Source organism: Lagopus muta, chromosome 18 (assembly GCF_023343835.1).
Source record: "Lagopus muta isolate bLagMut1 chromosome 18, bLagMut1 primary, whole genome shotgun sequence".
Lineage (NCBI taxonomy): Eukaryota > Metazoa > Chordata > Aves > Galliformes > Phasianidae > Lagopus > Lagopus muta.
In genome coordinates this window covers 1182673-1204294 of record NC_064450.1, presented here as the reverse complement: position 1 = coordinate 1204294, position 21622 = coordinate 1182673, and the positions used below count along the sequence as shown (strand labels likewise).

General features: G+C 49.4%; 1 protein-coding gene across 1 annotated transcript in view; it reads right to left on the bottom strand.

Moving 5' to 3' along the window:
- Positions 1-21622, bottom strand: part of DNAH9 (dynein axonemal heavy chain 9) — a 182861-nt gene that overhangs the window by 88456 nt on the left and 72783 nt on the right. Inside the window, exons 42-47 of the mRNA XM_048965517.1 lie at positions 20256-20452; positions 17691-17853; positions 15989-16112; positions 13870-14012; positions 12279-12440; positions 7426-7659 (exon numbers count right to left, since the gene is read on the bottom strand). Of these exons, the coding sequence (XP_048821474.1) occupies positions 7426-7659; positions 12279-12440; positions 13870-14012; positions 15989-16112; positions 17691-17853; positions 20256-20452 (1023 nt within the window). The remainder of the gene's footprint in view (positions 1-7425; positions 7660-12278; positions 12441-13869; positions 14013-15988; positions 16113-17690; positions 17854-20255; positions 20453-21622) is intronic.

Below are 21622 nucleotides of genomic sequence, written 5' to 3'. Positions count from 1 at the left end.
GGGCTGGAGCACCTCTCTTATTAAGAAAGGCTGAGGGAGCTGAGGATGTTCAGCCTGGAGAAGGCTCTGGGAAGACCTGACTGCAGCATTTCAGTACCTCGAGGAGCCTACAGGAAAAACTGGGGAGGGACTCTGTCAGTGAGTGTGGTGATAGGACAAGGGGTAACAGCTTTAAACTAGAAAAGAGAAGATTTAGGTTCAATGTTAGGAGGAAATCCTCTACCCAGAGCTGGTGAGACCCTGGCACTGCTGCCCAGAGAAGTGTGGGTGCTCTGAGGACCCACACACCAGCAGCAGCTGAGCCCTGCAGGGCAGGAGCCCTCCAAGCAATGGCTGCAGCACCTGCACAGCCGCGAGCTTGGGCCGGCTCTCACTCAAGGACAGAAGATTTCTTTCTAAAAGCTGTTTTGATGACTTTACACAGCCTCTGTGCAGACTGCAGAGTCGTTTGCTGTCCTGCTGTTGAGCTCATAAAGGATTGTTAATAGCTCCTGGGGTACAGCATTGCCATGTAAAAACTCTCACCGCGAGGGAAGTCAGATGCTTGTTTTTGTTCACAATTCTGCTTTTATGCATGAAGAGAGAGCCCCATTTGGAACACACACAAACTGAAGCTATTGACGTTTGTCATCAGCTTCAAGTGGAGAATGGTTTCTTAGGAATCTCACTGCACTCCTGCACTGCACACTTCATTTTCCACCTCCTGCTGCCCAGGGCTACAGCACTGCTTTAACCAGCACAAAGATGCGCCCGTAAATCCCAGCAGCTCCAGACACATGGGAGCACGTAATCCCCTCAGTCAGCAACCAGAGAGCAACCTCTCGTGCAGCTCTGTGTCTTTTGAGATTGCAGGAAATTGAAGTGGGAGGCTTTGCTGATTGCAGATCGGCCTTGTGACCTGCCCCAAATCCGTGCTCACGTGCTGGATGCACACCCAGCCAGGAGCTCTATGGCTTTACATGACCACAACAAGGCAAACAAGGGATTATAACCCACTAGCTCTCCACAGCTCTACAAAAGGAGCAGATGTATACTCAGCCCTCAGCACTGACTGCGAGAACAGACAATGCCCTGACACAACCTGCTTTCAGCCAAGAACGTATTGTCAGGATTAAAGAAAAAGAAAATAATCAGGAAAATCAGTTAGAGCTCTTCTTGAAAGAATTCCTAATATCTCAATTCAGAGAAATATGTGCTACCAAGTCACCTGTCCAACTGGTTTGGGTCATGTGTTAAGCCCCCAGCAGAAACAGTGCAGGTTGGGGTGCCGTGTGGATCCTGGCACTTTGCTGGACCCTCTGCCAGCAGAGCTCAGCATGCTGGGGGGTGGTGGTGGCTGGCAGCCTTCCTTACCTCCAGCAGGGCTTGGGGGCACACTAGAAAACCATCACATTTTCTCAATGACGATAAAGCTCAAATGCAGCTGAGCAAGGGCAATTTAACAGCGTTTGCCCAGCGGATAGAAAGAACGAGCAGCAATGCCTACATAACCAAACTTACTGTCTTTAGTGATTTCCTGGGAATGGTGTTAGGAATGCAAACTGATGACCTTACTCCTCCAGTTTCACCCTTTCAGCACAGCAAACAGTTTCTCTCAATACCATGCTTGGATCCAGAGCAATAACAGTCTGTCACATCCATTTCTCCGTCCTACACATCACAGAGATCACAGAATGTTTTCACAGAATCACAGAATTGTAGGGGTTGGAAGGGACCTCCAGAGATCATCGAGTCCAACCCCCTGCCAAAGCAGGTTCCCTACAGCAGGTCGCACAGGTCGGCATCCAGGCAGGTCTTGAACATCTTCAGAGCAGGAGACTCCACCACCTCCCTGGGCAGCCTGTTCCAGTGCTCCGTCACCTCACTGTACAGAAGTTCCTTTGCACATTTGTGCAGAACTTCCTATGCTGCAGTTTCCGGCCGTTTCCCCTTGTCCTGTCTCCATTCACCACTGAAAAGAATCCGGCCTCGCCATTCTGCCCCCCACACCTCAGATATTTACAGACCTGGATCAGGTCCCCTCTCAGTCTTCTTTTCCCAAGACTGAACAGACCCAGTTCACTCAGCCTTTCCTCATAGCAGAGATGCTCCAGGCCCTTCACCATCTTTGTGGCCTCCGCTGGACTCTTTCCAAGAGATCCCTGTCTGTTTTGTACTGGGGAGCCCAGAACTGGACGCAGTGCTCCAGATGAGGCCTTACCAGGGCAGAGCAGAGGGGGAGGATCATCTCCCTCGACCTGCTGGCCACGCTCTTTTTAATGCACCCCAGGATGCCATTGGCCCTCTTGGCCACAAGGGCACACTGCTGGCTCATGGCCGACCTGTCATCCACCAGGACACCCAGGTCCCTCTCTGCAGAGCTCCCCTCCAGCAGCTTATCCCCCAACCTGTACTGCTGCATGCCATTATTCCTCCCCAGATGCAAGACTCTACACTTGCTTTTGTTAAACCTCATCCGTTTTTTTTCTGCCCAGCTCTCAGCCTGTCCAGGTCTCACTGAATGGCAGCACGGCCTTCAGGCATGTCAGCCAATCCTCCCAACTTCGTATCATCAGCAAACTTGCTGAGGGTGGCCATTATCCCCTCATCAAGGTCACTGATGAAGATGCTGAACAAGACCGGACCCAGCACAGACCCCTGAGGAACACCGCTGCTTACAGGCCTCCAACCGGCCTCTGCACCACCAACAACGACCCTCTGTGCTCTGCCAGTCAGCCAGTTCTCAACCCACCTCACTGTCCACTCATCCATCCCACACTTCCTCAGCTTTGTTATAAGGATGTCGTGGGGGACAGTATCAAAAGCCTTGCTGAAATCAAGGTAGGCTACATCCACTGCTCTCCCCCCATCCACCCAGCCAGAGACAACATCATAGAAGGCCATCAGGTTGGTCAAGCACGACCTCCCCCTGGTGAACCCGTGCTGACTGCTCCTGATCACCTCCTTTTCTTCCAGTTGTCTGGAGATGACATCCAGCACAGCTGTTCCATCACCTTTCCAGGGACAGAGGTGAGGCTGACAGGCCTATAATTGCCTGGATCTTCTTTCTTGCCCTTTTTGAAGACCACAGTGACATTGGCTCTCCTCCAGTCTTCAGGCACCTCCCCCATCCTCCAAGACCTCTCAAAGATGACAGAAGGCAGTTCAGCAATCACCTCTGCCAGCTCCCTCAGCACACGTGGATGCATCCCATCAGGTCCCATGGATTTGTGAACATTGGTGTTGCCTAGGTGCTCTCGGACCACCTCTTCCCTGACTGCAGGGAGGTCTTCCATTCCCCAGATCCTCTCACTAACCTCCAGGGTCTTGGATTTCTGAGGGGGAGCTTTTTCACTGAAGACAGAAGCAAAGAAGGCATTCAGTATCTCCGCCTTCTCAGCATCCCCCGTTACCAGAACACCCCCCTCACTTAGCAGGGGAGCCACATTCTCTCTAGTCTTCCAGTTTTGAGTTGGAAGGGACCCTTAAAGGTCATCAAAAACTCCTGAGGAGACCCAGGTCTATTGGGAGACATCACACCACTGCCTTTGGGAAGGCACAGGGACAGCAGAACCCATAGACACGATCCCATGAATGGCAAGCAGAGCCATCCCCAACAGAGTGCTGCTAGAAATAAAAGCATGAAAGGTTCTCCTCTGTCTATAGATCTCATGTTAACAGAAGGCCCCACACTTCCTTCCTTTCATGCCAAGAAGGACCTTCCACTCTAAAAGTCTGTGCACATAGCTAGGCTTTGCTTTTTTGCTATTTTTTGCTATTGCATTTCCAAATCTAGAGGCAGACCACTACTAACATCTGTTATCCAGGGGTGTGCAGGAAGCCTTCCCAGCATAGCTCCCATCTGCCCTCCCACAGCCCAGGACTTCTCCAGCAGTCACGGTCTCCCTTCTTGCACTGGTAACCCCATACTCCGCCCAAAAAATACATAAGTATTGTTAACCATTCAGATTGGCAGAGCCAACTGCAATCCTCCAAGCTGCTTTCTTAGTTGCATTTCCCTGGTCGTTCCTGGGTGAGCTCCACAGTGCTCCTGCTTGGGGCTACAAACAACAACCCAGAATGCAACAACATGATGCACAAAACAGCACGATGCAAACAGAGACGAGCACAGAAGATATCACTGACACCCTCAGTACCAGTTCCTTGGAACGGCTGTTTTAGATGGGAAGGATGAAGGCTGATGGAGATAAACCTCTTGTTTGTCTCCATACAGTAAGAGCCACCCTGGAGACTGAGGCCAGGAACCCCTATTCACCTCGTCTCTGTACAAAAGAAACAATGGACACTGAATGGAATGGGAAGGCCGAAAATCAGAAATCCACAGCCCAAATACAGAGCCCAGGAAGCACTAAAAGGCTTGGGGCAATGTGGACACAGGCACACACAGCAGGACTACAGAGAGCTGCTTAAAATAGAGAAGCAGCTTCACAAGTAAGGCAGGAAGAGATTGCCTCGTGTCTTGAATAAGAGCACAGTTCTGGGCATTCACCCCTCTTGAAAGGCACGAGCCCTCACAACTAATGGTGCAGCAATGTGAGGCGTGCTTTATAAGCAATAATCCAGAAGATTCATTGCCACCTCCAGGGAAGATGAGACAAACACCACTGTCTGCCAGCACTGGTGAAAGCAGAAGATTCTCTCTAAGTAACATGTGGCTGGTAAGAAGGAAAAAGCAAGATTTACATGAGGGTAACAGTACAGAGGGAGACAAAAGTGGCAAGAAAACCACAGCAGACAATGATCCCAAAGCAAAGAGAGAACACTATTAACCTCATTCCCATAGGCATCATTAATGTAATGACCACATCAAGGTGTGAACAGGCAGATCCAGCATGTGCTTCAGAACACTGACTGCCACCACTGGGCACAAAAGGTCAACATTCAGTCTCAAACTGGTAAGAAATGTGAAAAACATGCGAGCAGCTTCCCGAGTCCAGGACAGTTGCTGATAAGACATTAGTAACGTGAGATGGAAAGGGAAAGAATAAAGCAAATTGGAGATTCAAGGGTAATGTACTGTGACTCCAACAGGGAAGAAGTTCTTGCTACCACCCAGACAGAAGAAGAATTATTGAAGAAAACCTGGAGGGCAGACTCCCAGGAGACTCATTTTATCTGATTGTCCCTGCCTTGCTTCAAGAACACAAAATACATCACAAAGGTCAGCAATTAATTGATAGAGCAAGCAAGACTTGAATCTAGAATCCAGATACGTAATATTAACCAAAGTCATCCTCAAAATTACTCAGCAATGGGCTCTGAGCAGAGCATTGACCTCTTCATTGCAAACACCACTGAAAAACAAATGACTCATCTCGCAAATCTTCCCAACTCCATTATGTCCTAATAACTGGAAGCCAGCTTCTGATTTTCTGAGTACAGGGAATGACAACCACCATCCTCATGGCAGGCAAACAAAAGTATTTTCAAGAAGAAAAGTTGGTGGCCAAATGCCAAAAGAAAAGAAATGGAGACTAAAAGGAAGGGGAGAGGTTGCCCTGAAAATGGACTGGCTAAGTCAAAAAAAGTGTAATAAGTACCTGCACAAGTACTGGGGGGACACTGAACACTGTGTAGAAATACACAGAACTCCTCACTAGCTCCTCACCTGTGCCCATGTACCGGGAGACCAGAGCAGGAACAGGGGGAGCACAAGTCCTCAGTCCTAAGGCACAGCCAGCTCATACCCAGCTATCACAATGTTCCCTCCTTGCCTTGGACATTCAAAAGCACAGCATGCCGCTTCCAAGCACCACCAAGCTACAGACGGCACCTGAGCACCAAGCCCAGCCATTTCCATGAGCGAATGCTACACTTCAGACTTTCAAATCCATATTCAAGATTGGTACGATTCCAATAACACCAAGTATCTACACTCTGGTTCCAAATCAACAGCAGTTTTGACTGTTACGCACATCTGATAATTTAGGTGTTTAATTTTAGGCCCCAGTGCTAATTTTAGATACTAATTTGACCTATCTTGTCCTGACTGTTCTGCATCTTAATCAGCTTCACAAACAGGCTCTTCTCACCCCAGCCTTACTCCAAGCAGATGTGTTTTCCTTCACACTTTTTGCAACACCAAAACCTGCAAGACAGGATGCCTACAGGTGCTTGGCTTCCATGCCATCCTCAGTCCTCCCCCACTGCTCAGCTCCCATGTCAGTGAGCCTCTGCCAACACAACAGCCACATGGAGATAAGCCTGAAGCACACAAGAAGGTCCCCACATTTGACCACTACTGGGACTTGTTCCTCTATCTTAGTTGCTCTTGACAGAGGAATAGATCTAAATCATCTTGTCCACTGGTGCGGCATCAGCAAAACCAGCAGCACCCCATGTGTCATGGGAGTTACTTGTCACCAGAAGTAAGGCAGGTGTAAGGCCTGCTTTGCAGTGAGGGCAAATGCTTTCAGCTCCAACTGGCTTCACAAGATGCAATGAGTGGTCTCCTCTAACAGCTGGTAAACCTCAGCTGCTTTCTAAAGAGGTGCTGAAACCTGCAAAGGGTCCAAGAAACATGTCTGCTCCATCCCCCCGCCCTCAAAGACCTGTCCTGTGCCATGCAGAAAGCAACTGCTCGAAGTCAGATGTAGACTATTGGAGTCGAGAGGCACTAATAAAACCCATATATCACCCTCCCACCAAGCACGTAACTTGTTGAGCATGACAGACATGATTTATGCCACCAGAGCACACAGGAAAGAGGCTGAGCCTGCTAGTCCTACACTCACAGCGATCTGCACGCTCCTCTGGAGCAGCTTCAGGAGACCCCATTTGCTTCGGTAGGAGCTAGTAAGTGAACATTTATAAGAGTTAATAGAATATGAAATGGAGAGAAAAACAGGCAGTTGGAGTCAGTGAAGAGAGGTTGTGAAACACTCAGAACAACATCCAGTCATTGCCACAGATGGATGCCAGTCATGCTTTTAGTGGGGGATTTCAGGACAGCTCATCTACATTTCAGACATGCACTGGTATTCCTAACAGACAACATAACACAAGGATAAACGAACACTGGCTTCATTTTTAAAGGATTTTTTGTTTAATTTAAAAAATAGGAATCTTGCTGAAGTTAGTATCGGTTTATTGGATGAAATTCCAAAACCAACTAATCTTCCCGCATTTTCTAAGTTATTTTGTCACTGCAGCTGGAATATAACCATGTAAAGAAGATGTACACACCCAGCTGGTTCTCTATCTTGTTTTAATTTCTCTGAGCTTTTATTTGGGATTAGCACCACCCAAGTAGCAGAGACCACACGCACGTTTCTTCCCTCCTCCCCTCCAGCACAGAACTTATGCCCCAGGAATCCAGTTCAAGTCAGTCAGGACTTAGCACAGATTTTCCATCCTGCACAGCTTCAGCCTGTAAAGCCCTCCTGTGAGCCAAACAACCAGCGTACGACCCCAGGCTTTCCTCACCTGGGCAGACGTACTGTTGAGCTTCTCCAGGCCGTTCTCCAGCCGCTCCATTTTTGCTGTTAAATCCTTTCTCTTTTTCATCAGCAAATTCTGATAGAGTTTGATCTGCTCGAGGAATGATTTAGGAGTGGTGTAGTTGTACCGCCGCTCGTTGCTCAGGTACAGCTGGGAAGTCTCATTGACACTTGTGTGCACGTAGGCCATGAATTTGCTTATCAACTCTTTCACTGAAGCCTGGAAGTGAGATGAGAAGGGAAAGAAAAAATACTCCAAACACCACACCAATATATCGTGCCGACCTGTGCCATATATAAAGGAATTTATCAACATTTTATTCTGCTGCAGCAAAATCCAGGACAGAATATCCAAGTTGATCCCTTTTCATTTTGTAATCTCTAAAATAACTTCATTTGCTCATGCACTTTATACCTCTTTTTATTTCTCTTTTTATCTTATACTTTATCATATTCCAAGCAATTTTTCTAGCATTCAACTCCATCAAAATTACAGTCTCTTAAGTAGAAATTTGAGCTGTTCTTCAGTACAAATGGGAATGTGCACACACATAAAAAGAAATATTGTAGACTTTACCCTTCCCAACCCCAATCCTGATAAACTAAACAAACAGAACCACCTCTCCCTTGGCCCAGCAGCAGGTTATCACCAACAGGAACCTGACATCTTTTTGTACTGACAATTACAGACAGTTATGCAAGTGGAGAGAAAGATGTTTGTTCCCTTGAGTAACAAGAATCATACCATAGAACCACAGAACGGCCTGGGTTGAAAAGAAACACAACGATCGTAACTTCCAACCCCCTGCTGTGTGCAGGTCACCAACCAGCAGCCCAGGCTGCCCAGAGCCACATCCAGCCTGGCCTTGAATGCCTCCAGGGATGGGGCATCCACAGCCTCCTTGGGCAACCTGTTCCAGTGTCTCACCACCCTCTGGCTGAAAACTTCCTCCTCATATCCAACCTAAACCTCCCCTGTCTCACTTTAAAACCATTCCCCTTGTCCCATCACCATCCACCCTCACAAACAGCCGTTCCCCCTCCTGTTCATGCACTCCCTTCAAGCACTGGAAGGCCACCGTGAGGTCTCCCCGCAGCCTTCTCTTCCCCAAGCTCAACAGGCCCAGTTCCCTCAGCCTTTCCTCACACAGAGCTGCTCCAGCCCTCTGCTCATCTCACTGCCTCCTCTGGACCCGCTGCCAGAGCTCCACGTCCTTCCTGTGCTGGGGGCCCCAGGCCTGGACGCAGCGCTGCAGATGGGGCCTCACAGGAGCCGATGGAGGGGGACGATCACCTCCCCCTCCTGCTGGCCGCCCCTTTTTCAGGCAGCCCACAACACAGCTGGCCTTCCGGGCTGCAGGCGCTCACTGCTGCCTCATGGCCAGCTTCTCGCCCACCAGGACCCCAAGTCCTTCTGCGCAGGGCTGCTCTCAAGCACATCTTCCCCCAGTCTGTGTCAATATCAGTCTGCATTGCCCCCACCCAATGGCAGCACCCTGCGCTTGCCCTTACTGAGCCCCTGACACCGGCTTCAGCACCCTGACACAGAGCCATGGATCACAGCCCTTGGCTGCCACCAAGACAACTCCCAGTCCATCCAACAGCCCGGCCTTCAAATCCACTCCTCTCCACGTTAGAGAGCAGGATGTGGCGAGGGACCATGTCCAAGGCCTTGCACAAGTCCACGCAATGACATGCGCTGCCCTTCCCCCGTCCACCAACGCCGTCACTCCACCATAGAAGGCCGCCACATCGCTCAGGCACCATCTGCCCTTGGCGCAGCCACGCTGGCGGTCTCCAATCACTCCTTTCTGCTGGATGTGCCTTAACACAGCTTCCAGGAGGATCTGCTCCATCATCTGCCCAGGCACAGAGCTGAGGCTCACCGCCCTCACCCTTTCTTAACCATGGCAGCAATGTTTCCCTTTCTCCAGTCACCGGGGACTTCACCGCACAGCCGCTACTGTTCACATGCGATGGAGAGCGGCTCGGCAGCCACATCAGCCATCTCCCTCAGAGCCCCAGGATGGATATCATCCCGCCCCATGGATTTGTATGCATTCAGTTACACCAGGAGGACTCGGCCTTGTTCCACCGTTGCACAGGGACGGAATCCCACCCCACGGCTAACTCAAATCTCCCCTCCTTTACGTTAGAACCATTCCCCCTTTGTCCAATCACCATCACCACACAAAAAGTTCGTTTCCCTCCTCTTTATAATCTCCTTTGAAACAACGGCAGGCTGCACTGAGCGGCCACAGCAAGCGGTGGTGACGGGGCAGGCACAGAGCAATGCCTGTGTCACCACGGGACCGTGACACAGAGGCGCACTGTGACCTCAGCGGAGAGGGGCTGACCCCAGCGGTCACGGAACCCCCCACTGCCACTCTCGAGCTACCTTGGCAGGTAAGGCAGCAGGCTCCCTCTGCTCCTGGCACGGCGGCCCTCCAGGGGATGCCAGTGCCCCACATCTCACCCCAGCGCCCATCTGGGCATTTCTCCACAGAGAGAATTTCTCCACGGATGCCGACGGTGCTTCCGACACCCGACGCGATTATCCCTGGATCCGTTATGCTTCCACTGGCCACTGCTGCAATGCAGACCAACAGCAGCGGAGCAGTGCCAGTGTCGACCCAGTCCCTCCCTGTCCCCAATGTCACCTACGTGGTGCCTCAGGCTTCTGTCTGGCCTGGGGCACCAGGTGTCCAGGGACAGGGAGCGCAGCTCCCACCTGGGGGCATGCCCCAAGTGGTTCAGCTGCCGCCTGGGGTGATGCCCCAAGTGGTTCAGCTGCCACCTGGGGTGATGCCCCAAGTGGTTCAGCTGCCACCTGGGGTGATGCCCCAAGTGGTGGGTCAGCTCCCACCTGGGGCGACAACCCAAGTGGTGGGTCAGCTCCCACCTGGGGTGACAACCCAAGTGGTGGGTCAGCTCCCACCTGGGGTGGTAACCCAAGCTGTGGGTCAGCTCCCACCTGGGGGGATGCCCACAACAGTGGTTCAGCTGCCACCTGGGGCGGTCCCTCAAGTTGTGGGTCAGCTGCCCTCTGGGGTGATGCCCCAAGTCGTGGGTCAACTCCCACCTGTGGGGAAGCCCCCAGCAGCGGGTAAGCGACCACGTGGGAGGAAGGCCCCAGCTGTGGGCAAGCGGCCACGTGGGGGGAAGCCCCCAACCGTGGGTCAGCTCCCACCTCAGGGGGTGCCTCCCATTGTGGTTCAGCTCACTCCTGAGGGGCTGCTCACTGTTTTGGGACATCTCCAACCTGGGGGGCAGCAGTTACCCCTGCTCTTGCTCCTACCTGGGGGCATGAAGCCGGGTATGCCTCCCCCCAATGCCCCTGCCCACTGCTGGGATCACCCCCCGGTGGCAGGGACCATGCAGCCCCAGCAGCCGATGGGGCAGCAGCCCGGGGCCACGTTGCGTGGGCAGCCCCCGCAGCCCGCAGGCAGCTGCCCGCTGCAGGCTGCCAGCCAGCCCGGCCCCTCCACCGTCCTCCAAGGACCTCCGGTGCAGCAGCGGGTGCGCCTCGTGCCCGGCACCCTGCCCACCATCTTAGAGCAGCCCGAGGAGCTGGAGGACCAGGGGCAGCCAGCACCCATCGGCGTGTGCCCCCATCCCAACGCGGCTCCGCTCAGCTGCAGCATCGCAGCGCTGGAATCAGCTGGTGAGTTTGGGGGCTGCAGAGCGGGCGGCAGGCTGGCCGCACCGGGAGGCTGTGGGAAAGATGGCATTGCCTCACGGCGCATTTTCTTGCTTTCCAGCAGCGACAACCAGCTCCGACATCCCGGAGGACATCACCGACATCGGTGACCTCCTGGCTTGGATGAACAGCGGTGAGTTTGGGGGCAGCAGAGCTGGCGGGGGAGTGTTTGCACCCATTTGGTGTGGGAAAGCTGGCCTTAACCCTGTGGCGATTTTCTTCCTCTTCCAGAAGTGGCACCCAAAGAGGTCCCGGACAACATCCCGGGCATGGATGAGGACGCGGACGAGTGCCCAGCCCCTGCCTGCACCCCCAGCGGGCACCAGCAGAGCGCTGGCAGCATCCGAGCCACCAAGAGGAAGCTGCCGCAGAGCCAGGATGCTCCAGAACAAAAGCGCTCGCGCTAGGCGAAGCTGGGTGGGCTCAGCCAACATGGGAGCATCGGCAGAAACCGGCCCACGTGGTGCAGCAGGAGACACGGCCACAGCAGGAGACACAGCCAACAAATAAGGCTACTACAGCCCTGGGCTCCTCGCCGGCCCTCGCACAGAGCAGCGGCAGTGCTCCAGGGCCACCGGCACCGGCCCCAGCCCAACCCCTCCAAACCTGGGCTGTCCACCAACAACACCTTGGACGGCGACAGTGTGGGACTCCATCAGATTATGTTACGTTATTTTATGTTATTTTATGTTCAATTATATTAAATTATTTAAATTATTCAATGTGTCATATTCACTTTGCCACGACGACCTGCAGTTGTTTATGCAGCACCAACCCCCCCCCAGAGCCCAGCCCAGAGCCACATGCAGCCTGGCCTTGAATGCCTCCAGGGATGGGGCATCCACAGCCTCCTTGGGCAACCTGTTCCACTGCCTCACCACCCTGTGTGAAAAACTTCCTCCAACCTGAACCCAACCTGAACCTCCCCTGTCTCACTTTAAAACCATTCCCCTTGTCCCATCACCATCCACCCTTGTAAACAGTTTCCCCTCCTGTCGAAGTGCTCGGTTATTTTCTGCACTGATTTGTACGCAGTCTTTCTGTCCAGCAAGGCAATCATCTCACTGACTGTACCATCAGTGCACACAACTTATGACCATGGCTCACGCTGCTCTGCGAGGGCTGGATGAGGTGCTCACCTCCACGCTGCCCATCTCTCGCAGGAAGCGCAGGCTGACGGACTCGAGGGCTTCCTGTGGCCACTCCTGGAACCAGTCGATGGCCGTGCAGCTCACGATCGCGGGGAACCTCCTGCTGCGGACCCGCAGCTTGTTGCCAACAGGCGAAAAACACAACGCAACCTGAGGGGCCCAAGCAAAGACAGGTTGAGAGGCAGGGCCACAAGCTGAAGCTCAGCTCAGCCCCAAGGTCCCGGGAGCCGAGGCCCAGCTCAGGTGTGCAGTCCAACCTGGGCTCCTCCAATTATTCCAAAAAGGAAATCTCATGCCAACACCTCAGGTTTCAGTAACCTCAATCCCTGAGCTTTTGCACTTGATGCCAATGAAAAGGCATAATCTGGCAGTAAACATGTTTTCTACTCTGCAATTAAAACAAGCAGTGAGTTCCAGCAAGGCCTAGGCACTGATGGCTCCATCAGCTTTCTGTGCAGAGCACAATGATGTCACTCAATGCCGGAGACAAAAAAGAGTACTTCCCATCCATCTGCTTTAACGCAGCATTAAGGAGAAGGGCAGACAAGGAAAAGCAATCAGTCTCCATGAAATCACATTCACAGTGCCCTTTTAGTTTACCTGAAGAGTCAACAGGAATATACAGAGGGAGGGGCACTAGGCAGAAGACAACCAAGGTGCCTGAAGACATACAAAACAGCCTTAGAGCCTGTCAAAAATTCCCCTCCACACTGACAGAGGGGCTGGATTCCTTCTCCTTGGGCAAATACATTGCAGCATGATCCCCAAATTTTCTCCTCAAATTCAACTTTCTGCTTGTTCCTGATCCTAAACACATGCCCACCTACATCAAAAAGGGAACAGGGTACCCCACTTCAGTGAGCATGTTCCTCCAACACAAAGCAGGCACTAAAGAAGAAGGATTGGTATTCACCAAGCAAAGGTCAAGTCTTTACTCTCTCTCCACCCCTTCAATTTGGGATCCCAGCACTGTACAGTTCTGTAGATGGGCAAATACTTCCTGGAGAAGTCCAACCCCTTCTTGCAGTGTACTTTCTCTACATGCTCAACATACCTAAAAGTCCAAAAACTGTTTTGGGATATCAGGAAGTATTTATAGGGGAAGAGCTGGGAATATGTGCAGCAGTTGAATAAATCTTGTGTCTCACGTCCCACTCAGTTCCCAGCACTCTGGTTTTAAGATAACGTTTTTTAAATTCTTCTGGCTACAGACTGTCAACAACGTGAAGGCAGATCCCCCGTGCAACTTTTCCAAGCAGTAAGACTTAGTCCTGATGCACCCCAGCTAAACCCCTGGTGCACTGCTTTGAAAATGGAAAGGCTGGTCCTACTCAGCTCCTGAAAGTGACAACATACAAGTCCCATAGTGCTGTCTCACACCCAGAAAGTGATGAGTACAGACAGCGAATTGTATGCTTCAGTACTTGCTCAGAGAATCATGGTTCACATCACAAACAGGCAAAAAAGCCTTTCAGGCTGCAGGCTGCTGTCCCTACAATGTAGCCCAAAGGATTTCCAACACTTGGAACTGCACTGACGTCGATGGGGAGGACCCAAGCTCCCACAGCCACTGTCTCACCTTCAGCTGCCGTCGAACACGCTCTATGAAGAACTTCCAGCAAGTCTCTCTGGAGTCCACCAGGCCCTGACCTTTGACTTCATTCCTCACACTGCTGATGATGTTTTCAACTTCATCATCCGGGAAGAGATCAGGGATTTCACCTAGAAGAAAAGGGTACATGCTGGTTTGCGGGGCTGCATTTTGTTGCAGCCTTAGAGCTAAGTGAAGCAGCTGCTTCCCTTCCCAGAGAAAAGTCATCACATCAGGCGCCCATGAGCCCCAGCAGCAGGGAGGTGGCACCAAAGGTTGCTCTGCTGAGACATAAACATTTGTGAGAGCCAACTCTCTTATACAAGCCCACAGTAAGCAAATGTGGAATAGAGTCAGAGTACAGAAAGCCCATTTCTTTCTAATTAACAGTGCTGATTTGATTACAAATAATAATAAAAATAATCAAATCCCTATTATGCGTTACACAATAATGAATTCTTTTTAGCATTACAAATGAATTTGAGACTTGTACGATTTCTACAGAACTTCATTTGCCATATACAGAACTTTCAAATAAGCCCCATGCCACTAAAACCTTCTAAAAGATAAAGTCTTAGAAGTTCACAGTTATACAACTGATTGCCCAAAATGTACCCAGACTTCTTTGTTAGTGGCTCTTCAGTTTGCCACTTTTCACTTCCTTTCTGGCATCTGATTTGATTGAAATCATCATTATTGAAAGAGACACCATCAATATGAGCATTCACCAGCTAGGAGAATATAAATCAGTAGATTTTAGATTATAATATATATTATAATACATATAGTCTTCTAGTTTCTTCGGTGAAGAAGTAAGAAAATGCAATCGTGTAGATAACAGCGAGCTGCCAGAGAGCTCAGCACAGCCCTGGTAGCTCCAGCCTGTGTTACAGAGAGGCAAGGTCCCTGCACAGTCACCTCTTCAGTGCAGCTCCAATTCTGTGCTGCAGTTGTGAGCCTAGAAAAAGAATCCACTCTGTCCTATTTTCCCACAAAGCAACCACAAAAAAACCGCACTGCTTTTCAAAGGAGCCATAAAATGACCTCAGCAACTCAACTGAAGTCTGCTCCTTGCTTCAGGACATTGCAGAGCTTCATCTTGGGTCAGGGAGATGCTTGTGTAATCTGCAGCAGGCAATGAGACAGTGGGAACTTCTCGTCGCCCTCCACAGCATCCCCTGTCCTTACACCTGGTTATGAATTCATTACAGGCAGGACTTGTTTGCTGCTCCATCTGGCCAATTTATAGTCACATATGGTGACTCTGGAGTTACTCACAAACTCTCAGCCCCCTGTGCTGCCGACTCTGCACCCTCACCATCCACAGAGGTCACCTGAACCAGCTGTACCTTCTTAATTCTGACTCATAAACAAGGCAACAAGTGGCACGCAGTTGTGGCAGTGATTTACGGGGGTGCCTGGGGAATGATCCCTCCCCGGGTTCCCTTGCACCATCACGGTGACACCTGTGCTGCTCCAAAGTGCACCATCACTGCAGTGCAGCCTGTGAGGGGAGGACTCAGGGCACACACTCGTGCCACGTTCTGCAAGGAAATGAGGCTTTTACATGGAGACAATTCTGCAAATTGTTGCAAGCAGCAAATGAAAAACTTAAACGCATCCCAAAAAAATGAAGAAGAAAATGACTGGAATGGGATAAGCAGCCATGTGACACCCACAGATAGGGTGATCAGTGGCTTCAGCATCATCCACCAACTCACAGATGCTTCAGTCAAGTGTTCTACCCAGAAGCAATCTTGTTTTATCAGACACTTAGAAAGTGGATGCACGGCATCCATAGGTCAAACTCCTCCTCTTCTGATACGTTCCTTTGGCTCTGTCCTCAGCTGCAATATCACAAGAGATAACATAACATCCACAGGCAGCATACCATAAAAGAACAGGAAAAACAAGGTTAGGAGACATCAGAGAGAAAAAATCTACCAGATGGAGTGCATCCTCAATAATGACACCTGAGTGCTGCATTTAGTTCAGATTTTGGCCAACATATCTTCTAATTTGCTTCATATACTGCCCTTCAGCATGCCCTACAGATGAGCAAATTTACAGTGAAAAAGAGGAGAAGTAAAAGCTAGATGAGATATACCTGATGCTAACAAGTCGTTTACCAGCACCAAGAACTGTTCGTCAGCCACCTGCACGTCGGTCATCAGGAACACAGTGCCTATGCTCTTCACACCAGCTTTCACGTACAGGTTTGCCAGGTCTGCCTGGAGGTTGAAAAGCAAGTGGACTTAGGGGTTGTCCTTGTGCAAAACATGGGCTAGGTGCCATCCTTCAATTCCTGCCCCTCTAAGCTGCACACAGGACATACAGGGCTGCCCAGAACAGCACACCAGCCACCACTCCAGAAACTTCTGGAAATTCAGCAAGCAACTACACTTCTTCTAAAAGAATAATTTGCTCCATTAATCACCAGATATTTGGATTGGATCAGTTGTAACAGCAGGGTGGGCCAACAGCAGACAGGGTGATCTGTCACCATCCTGCTTTTCCACAGATGAGAAACAAACAAACAAACAAACAAACCTTCACCCTTCATAAATTCTTTGAAAATGAATACAGAGTGAAGGGAACATCAAATTACCTTCCACCTCTGCAGACAGAGAAGCATTGAGGTGCTTTGAAAACACATTTTTTAATGTTGAGATCAAGCTACATTTCTAGCTGAGAGAGCAGGCTTCCTAAATAAGTAGGCAGGGTGGAGCTACAAAATCCCATGAGTGAGGCTGAAAACACAGAAGGGAGATGAAAACAGGCGGGACAGCTTGGTGTGACATAAAGAAAACAACTTGTTCACAACCACAGGTTATCCAAAGGAAGATGGTGGCACTACAGACAGTCCTGTAACTGCTGTGGTATAAATCTTGGCCTTCCAACTGCTGCAGCCCCTTCTGAAGTCCCAGAGTTAATGATGTTTCAGGAACTTAATGTACTGCTCAGGAAGCAAAGAGCTGGAGACAAGCAGAGGACCAGCCCAGCCACCGCTCTGATCTGATGATGCAGAAAAAGCCAGGCCTGGTCAGTTCCAATTTGCAGAGCTTGGAAAACTGGTAAGCAACCAGGAAAGCCTGTGTTAGGATGGGAAGACACCAGCTGTGCTCCGTGCTTTGCCAATGGCACTCGCTACCCTGAGACAGGACTCACTGTCCTGTTCGTGATGGGGAAGGAACCCAGGATCCACCAGCTATCACCTCTAGCAGGCAGAGCAGACTGCAGTTATTGTGGTGATTTTTACAACGTTTGTAAAGAGACTTATTTTGTCAGAAACTAATGGACTTCTAAAACTTCTTTTCACTGAAGTTTTTCAGTGTTGACTTCTAACTCTTAAGCTCATTGGCCTCTATGTATCCTCTGTATCTCTGACTATGATCTAGGAGCTCTGCTTCTCCCCTTTCCTGCTCCCTTTCCACTTCCAAATCACTCCAGATTTCACTGTTCAGCTAATTACTATGTCTTGTTTGGTCATAATAAATAATCAGAACTTTTCTGCTCCTTTACATTTTCCACTCATTGAACAACAAGATGTGGATGGGTCCAGCAACACTGCCAATATAAAACCTTGGGCTGGAGCACTGCCAGTCCTGGCCAGCTCACAGAATGGCAGGGGACAGCAGATCAGCCCGTATCTCTGTGCAGACACACTTCAACAAGATACCTGGTGATGAATTTCTTCTCTCTGCAGTCCGACACCACGGTGGGAGCTCTTCCATCTTCACTGCTCAGTATTTAGCACAACCACGTTTGCCGGCTAAGTTCTGCTTTTTACAGCCTTAAAAGTCACCTACCTTCAGGTCAGGGACCCCATAGCCTTTCCTCAGAGTGATCTGGAAGACCTCCAGAGAGCTGATGAAGGCTGCCAGCCTGGTCAGGCTCTGCTTGCCGCTGCCGCCCACGCCGACCAAGAGCGCGTTTCCTCTGGGGGACTCCAGGATACGGTTGATGCGGCAACTAAATTGAAGCATACGAAATCTCTCTTTAATAAGAGTATTTTTCTTTTTCTCTGCCCACTGCTTTCCCATACATATTTTATTCACTAAGAAATTGTATTCTGAAAGGGATGAAAAATGTCACTAAGAGACGTGTCAGCAATCCCAATCTCCGCCGAGACCTGCACAAAGGACACGGCTGATGGAAGAAGTTTGGTGGCAATTTGGACTGCGTCCAGTTCTTATTCTAGCTGCCAAGTCCTAATGGACAGAAATCAGTAAAAGAAGATAAAAGTCCGGCCGTCTTTGAGAGGAAAAGCACATTCCATGGATGTGCAAAGACCGAAGCAAAGTTGAAGGATCTGATGCAACTCTCCATAGGTTCATCTTCACAAAGCATTTGGAGCCCGTGTCCAGATGAGGCATCCTGCTGTGCCATGAAACCTATTTGTATATGACTACCATGGCATAAATCCTATCCAGAAAAAGCAGCTTGTTTTGTACTTAACCAAACGGCACTACTTAAGAGCAAGATTTTCTCATTCTTAAGAATGAACTCGTATTATTTCCTGGTCTGTCCACTTGTCCCAAGAGTCCCATGGTCAACTCTGCAGGTTTCTGATGCATCCTCCTGAAGCAAAAGATGACATCCCCACTTGTTGAAACTCTGACTAAGGAGAGTTTCAGGACCTACCTGTGAAACACACTGTCCTGTGTATTAAACACAACTCCCCTCCTCACACCACCACCTTTATTCAGCTCATATAAATTGAGTATCTTCCTACACTAACCTGCATTAATTTTTTTAAACAAGGCTGTGAGAAATACCACAGTGCTTTATTGCACCTAGAAAAGCAACACAGTCTGTGCAGACAGCTTCAGCACTCCCAGTTTCAGCTCTCCAAGCAATGTGCACTGCAGGGCTGTGTGCTCCGTGAACAGGCACGATGAGCCATGGACTGGGACGTGACAGATAGCTGACCCCCACCACCTTACGTAAATTCAGCCCATAAACTTTTGTTTCTTTTTTCCTCCTGAAATGAAATTTTCCAGCAAATTCAAGTTGAAATTTGTAAATATTTGGGATGGATTGAATATTGTGTTTCTGCAACACGTGATTTCCAAATGAAAGGAATAAACTTCACCCAATCTCAACAAAATCATGCTGAGTACTCAATCCTTGCTTTCCTATTTATTCAAAATATTTACTGGAAGGATAACATTAAATGTTATCACAAATCACAGTTTTGCATACAGGAAGGACAAGATTAACACTACTGTCACCTTCCTGGAAACAGAAACACCCATGGACACCCAGGTGAGTATGGCTCATTAATAGAAAGGAGTAAAAGCCCACAGTACAGGGAAAATCTGCCAGAGCACAGCGCCAGCACACTGCAGTGCAAGAATAACGGGATGCTCTGCTCTCAGAACAGAAACAGTGAAGTGGCAAGTTAAAAAGCTTTAACACCAAATATATATATGCTGCTACTATTATATCTATAAAATTGCCAGGAGATTGACTTCATTAGGTTGCCTTGTCCAGAGAGAATTGAAATCATATGCACTGATGTGCAGCAGGAGAGCGGCAGCCTCCTGGCTCAGACACACAGACCTGCAGCTCTGGAGATAATGCCTTCAGAAAGAAAACAAAAACCACTTAAAACATGGATTTATACCAGAGATTCTCAAGCAGCCAAGAGCCAGATCTGCATTTCTGCACAGAGAAATGAGGCTCTGTCTCTACTCGGATCCACAGAAAGCATTCAGATGATTTTTGAAAACCAAAGGTACGTCTCCCTATCTGCACCAAGACATCTAAGTGGATTCATAACCACAAACTGAAGACCTGCTATTTTCATAGAATTCCACATTTGACTTCAATCTGGACCTCCAGGTGCCTAAATGCAAGTGAGATTTTAAAAAAAAAATGAAAATAGCTTAAATACCTGAAAGCATTTAAACTGATAGGCTGAACATACATAACATCACTCCATGTGCATTTGAAAATGCCAGAAAGAAACTGTGTAAATATGGCTCTAAATCAGCTGGGAAAGCATTTAGGGAAATCCCAAAGCTGGCTTTGAAGTAAAGGCCCACAAAAATAATGAAGTGCTTGAACACCATCTCATTCATTAAATGGCCACACAATACGCAGAACAGGGAGGGCTGAGGACATCACACAGGTAACCATAATCTAAAATAACCACCAGCATGCAACACCCCCATCTCCCAGCCCCTGGAATCCTCATGGTTTCCCCCATCACCTGCAGAGAAGTGCAATATTTGTGCAGGATACATCAAGTGGGGCTTCTGCACACCTCCCTCTCCATCAGCTGCAAGTAAAGATACCGACAACTCTACAGAAGCAATCTGTGCAGATAAGTGCTATGAGGAAACTATAAAACCAGAAAATCCCCTTACACATGGCACATGGCATCCTCAAACAGCACCAGGTTCATGGCAGGATTGACTTCATTGTAGCTGTCCAAGGCTTCCACAAGGGTCTGGTTCAACTCCTCCCAGGTTGGAACAGGCCCATAGCTAGGTTCACCAATACCTTTAGCAAAATGGCAATAAACATTCATCTGCTTGGTCTGCTCTAAGGTCTCCTCAATGTCCTGCCAGAGAAACATACACATATGTATGTAACAAATACAGAAATAAAAACTCAGCTCTCTGCCATCTTTCTAAGTACAGTTACCTAGCAAATGTCTTTTAATACCCATATAGTTGCACCTGCGTGTTAGAAAAGGTTAAAGAGAGCAAGAGGGAAAAAGGAGTAAAGAAAAAAAGCTCCAATAATGATAGCCTTCACTCTCACAACTTTTTGGAACTCATGAAAACTCAACCCATTGCCATAGGAAAACATGGCCACCAGGAAAGCTCTGCAGCCTCAGCCATAACATAGAATCATTTAGGGCAGAAGAGACCTTCAAGATCATCACGACCAGCCTGGCACAAAGGAGGCTTTGGGCAAGAAAAAAAAACCCAACACTTTGGACCCCATTAGCACGCTTTAGAGTGGAAAAAGAGGGCTTGTGCTCTGCAAGGGCTTTGGAGTCTCCAGCTCAGGACCTGGATCCTAAAGCGGTGCTTTAATGTATCAAAATGGGCATTTCATCCCCAAAAGAGATTTCATGCCGTGAATATCAGCCTTTGGTCCCTGCAGTGTGGCTCTGGGCACTAGAAAGGAAGCTCTGGGCACTGAAATGAGGCGTTGGGCCCTCACAGTGGTGGTGGCTGGTGGACAGGAGAGGAATTGGCTGTCAAAGGAGATTTTGAGCTCTAAAATTCAGACCTTGGCCTCCAGAGCAAAGCTTTGTCCCATTAGAGAACGTGGACATCAAAAGGAGGCTTTGTGCCCTAAAATTAATGCTTTATGCCATAAAATAAGACTCCAGTTCTGAAAAATAAGGCTGTAGGTGATGAAGCAATGGCTCTGGATCCCAAGTACAGGCTCCACAGCATGGCTTGGGTTGGAAGGGACCTTAAAGACAACCCAGTTCCAATGCCTTGCTGTGGGCAGGGCTGCCATCCACCAGATCAGAAATGGAACAAAGAGCAAGACAGAGGGGAAGGGAGCTCTAAAACCAGACTGGCTCAGAGCATGCTAAGAGACAGAAGAGCATCTGAGATGGATCAGCAAAGCAAACCTTCCAAGGTGCAAACATGGGCCCAGATGATCCTAACCAAAACCACGGCCATGCCAGCTGTGCCAGACCAGGGAACACAGAGGTGCCACCTCCACCACTCCCCCACACCAAGCAGAGGGAAATCTGCTGCAGCCC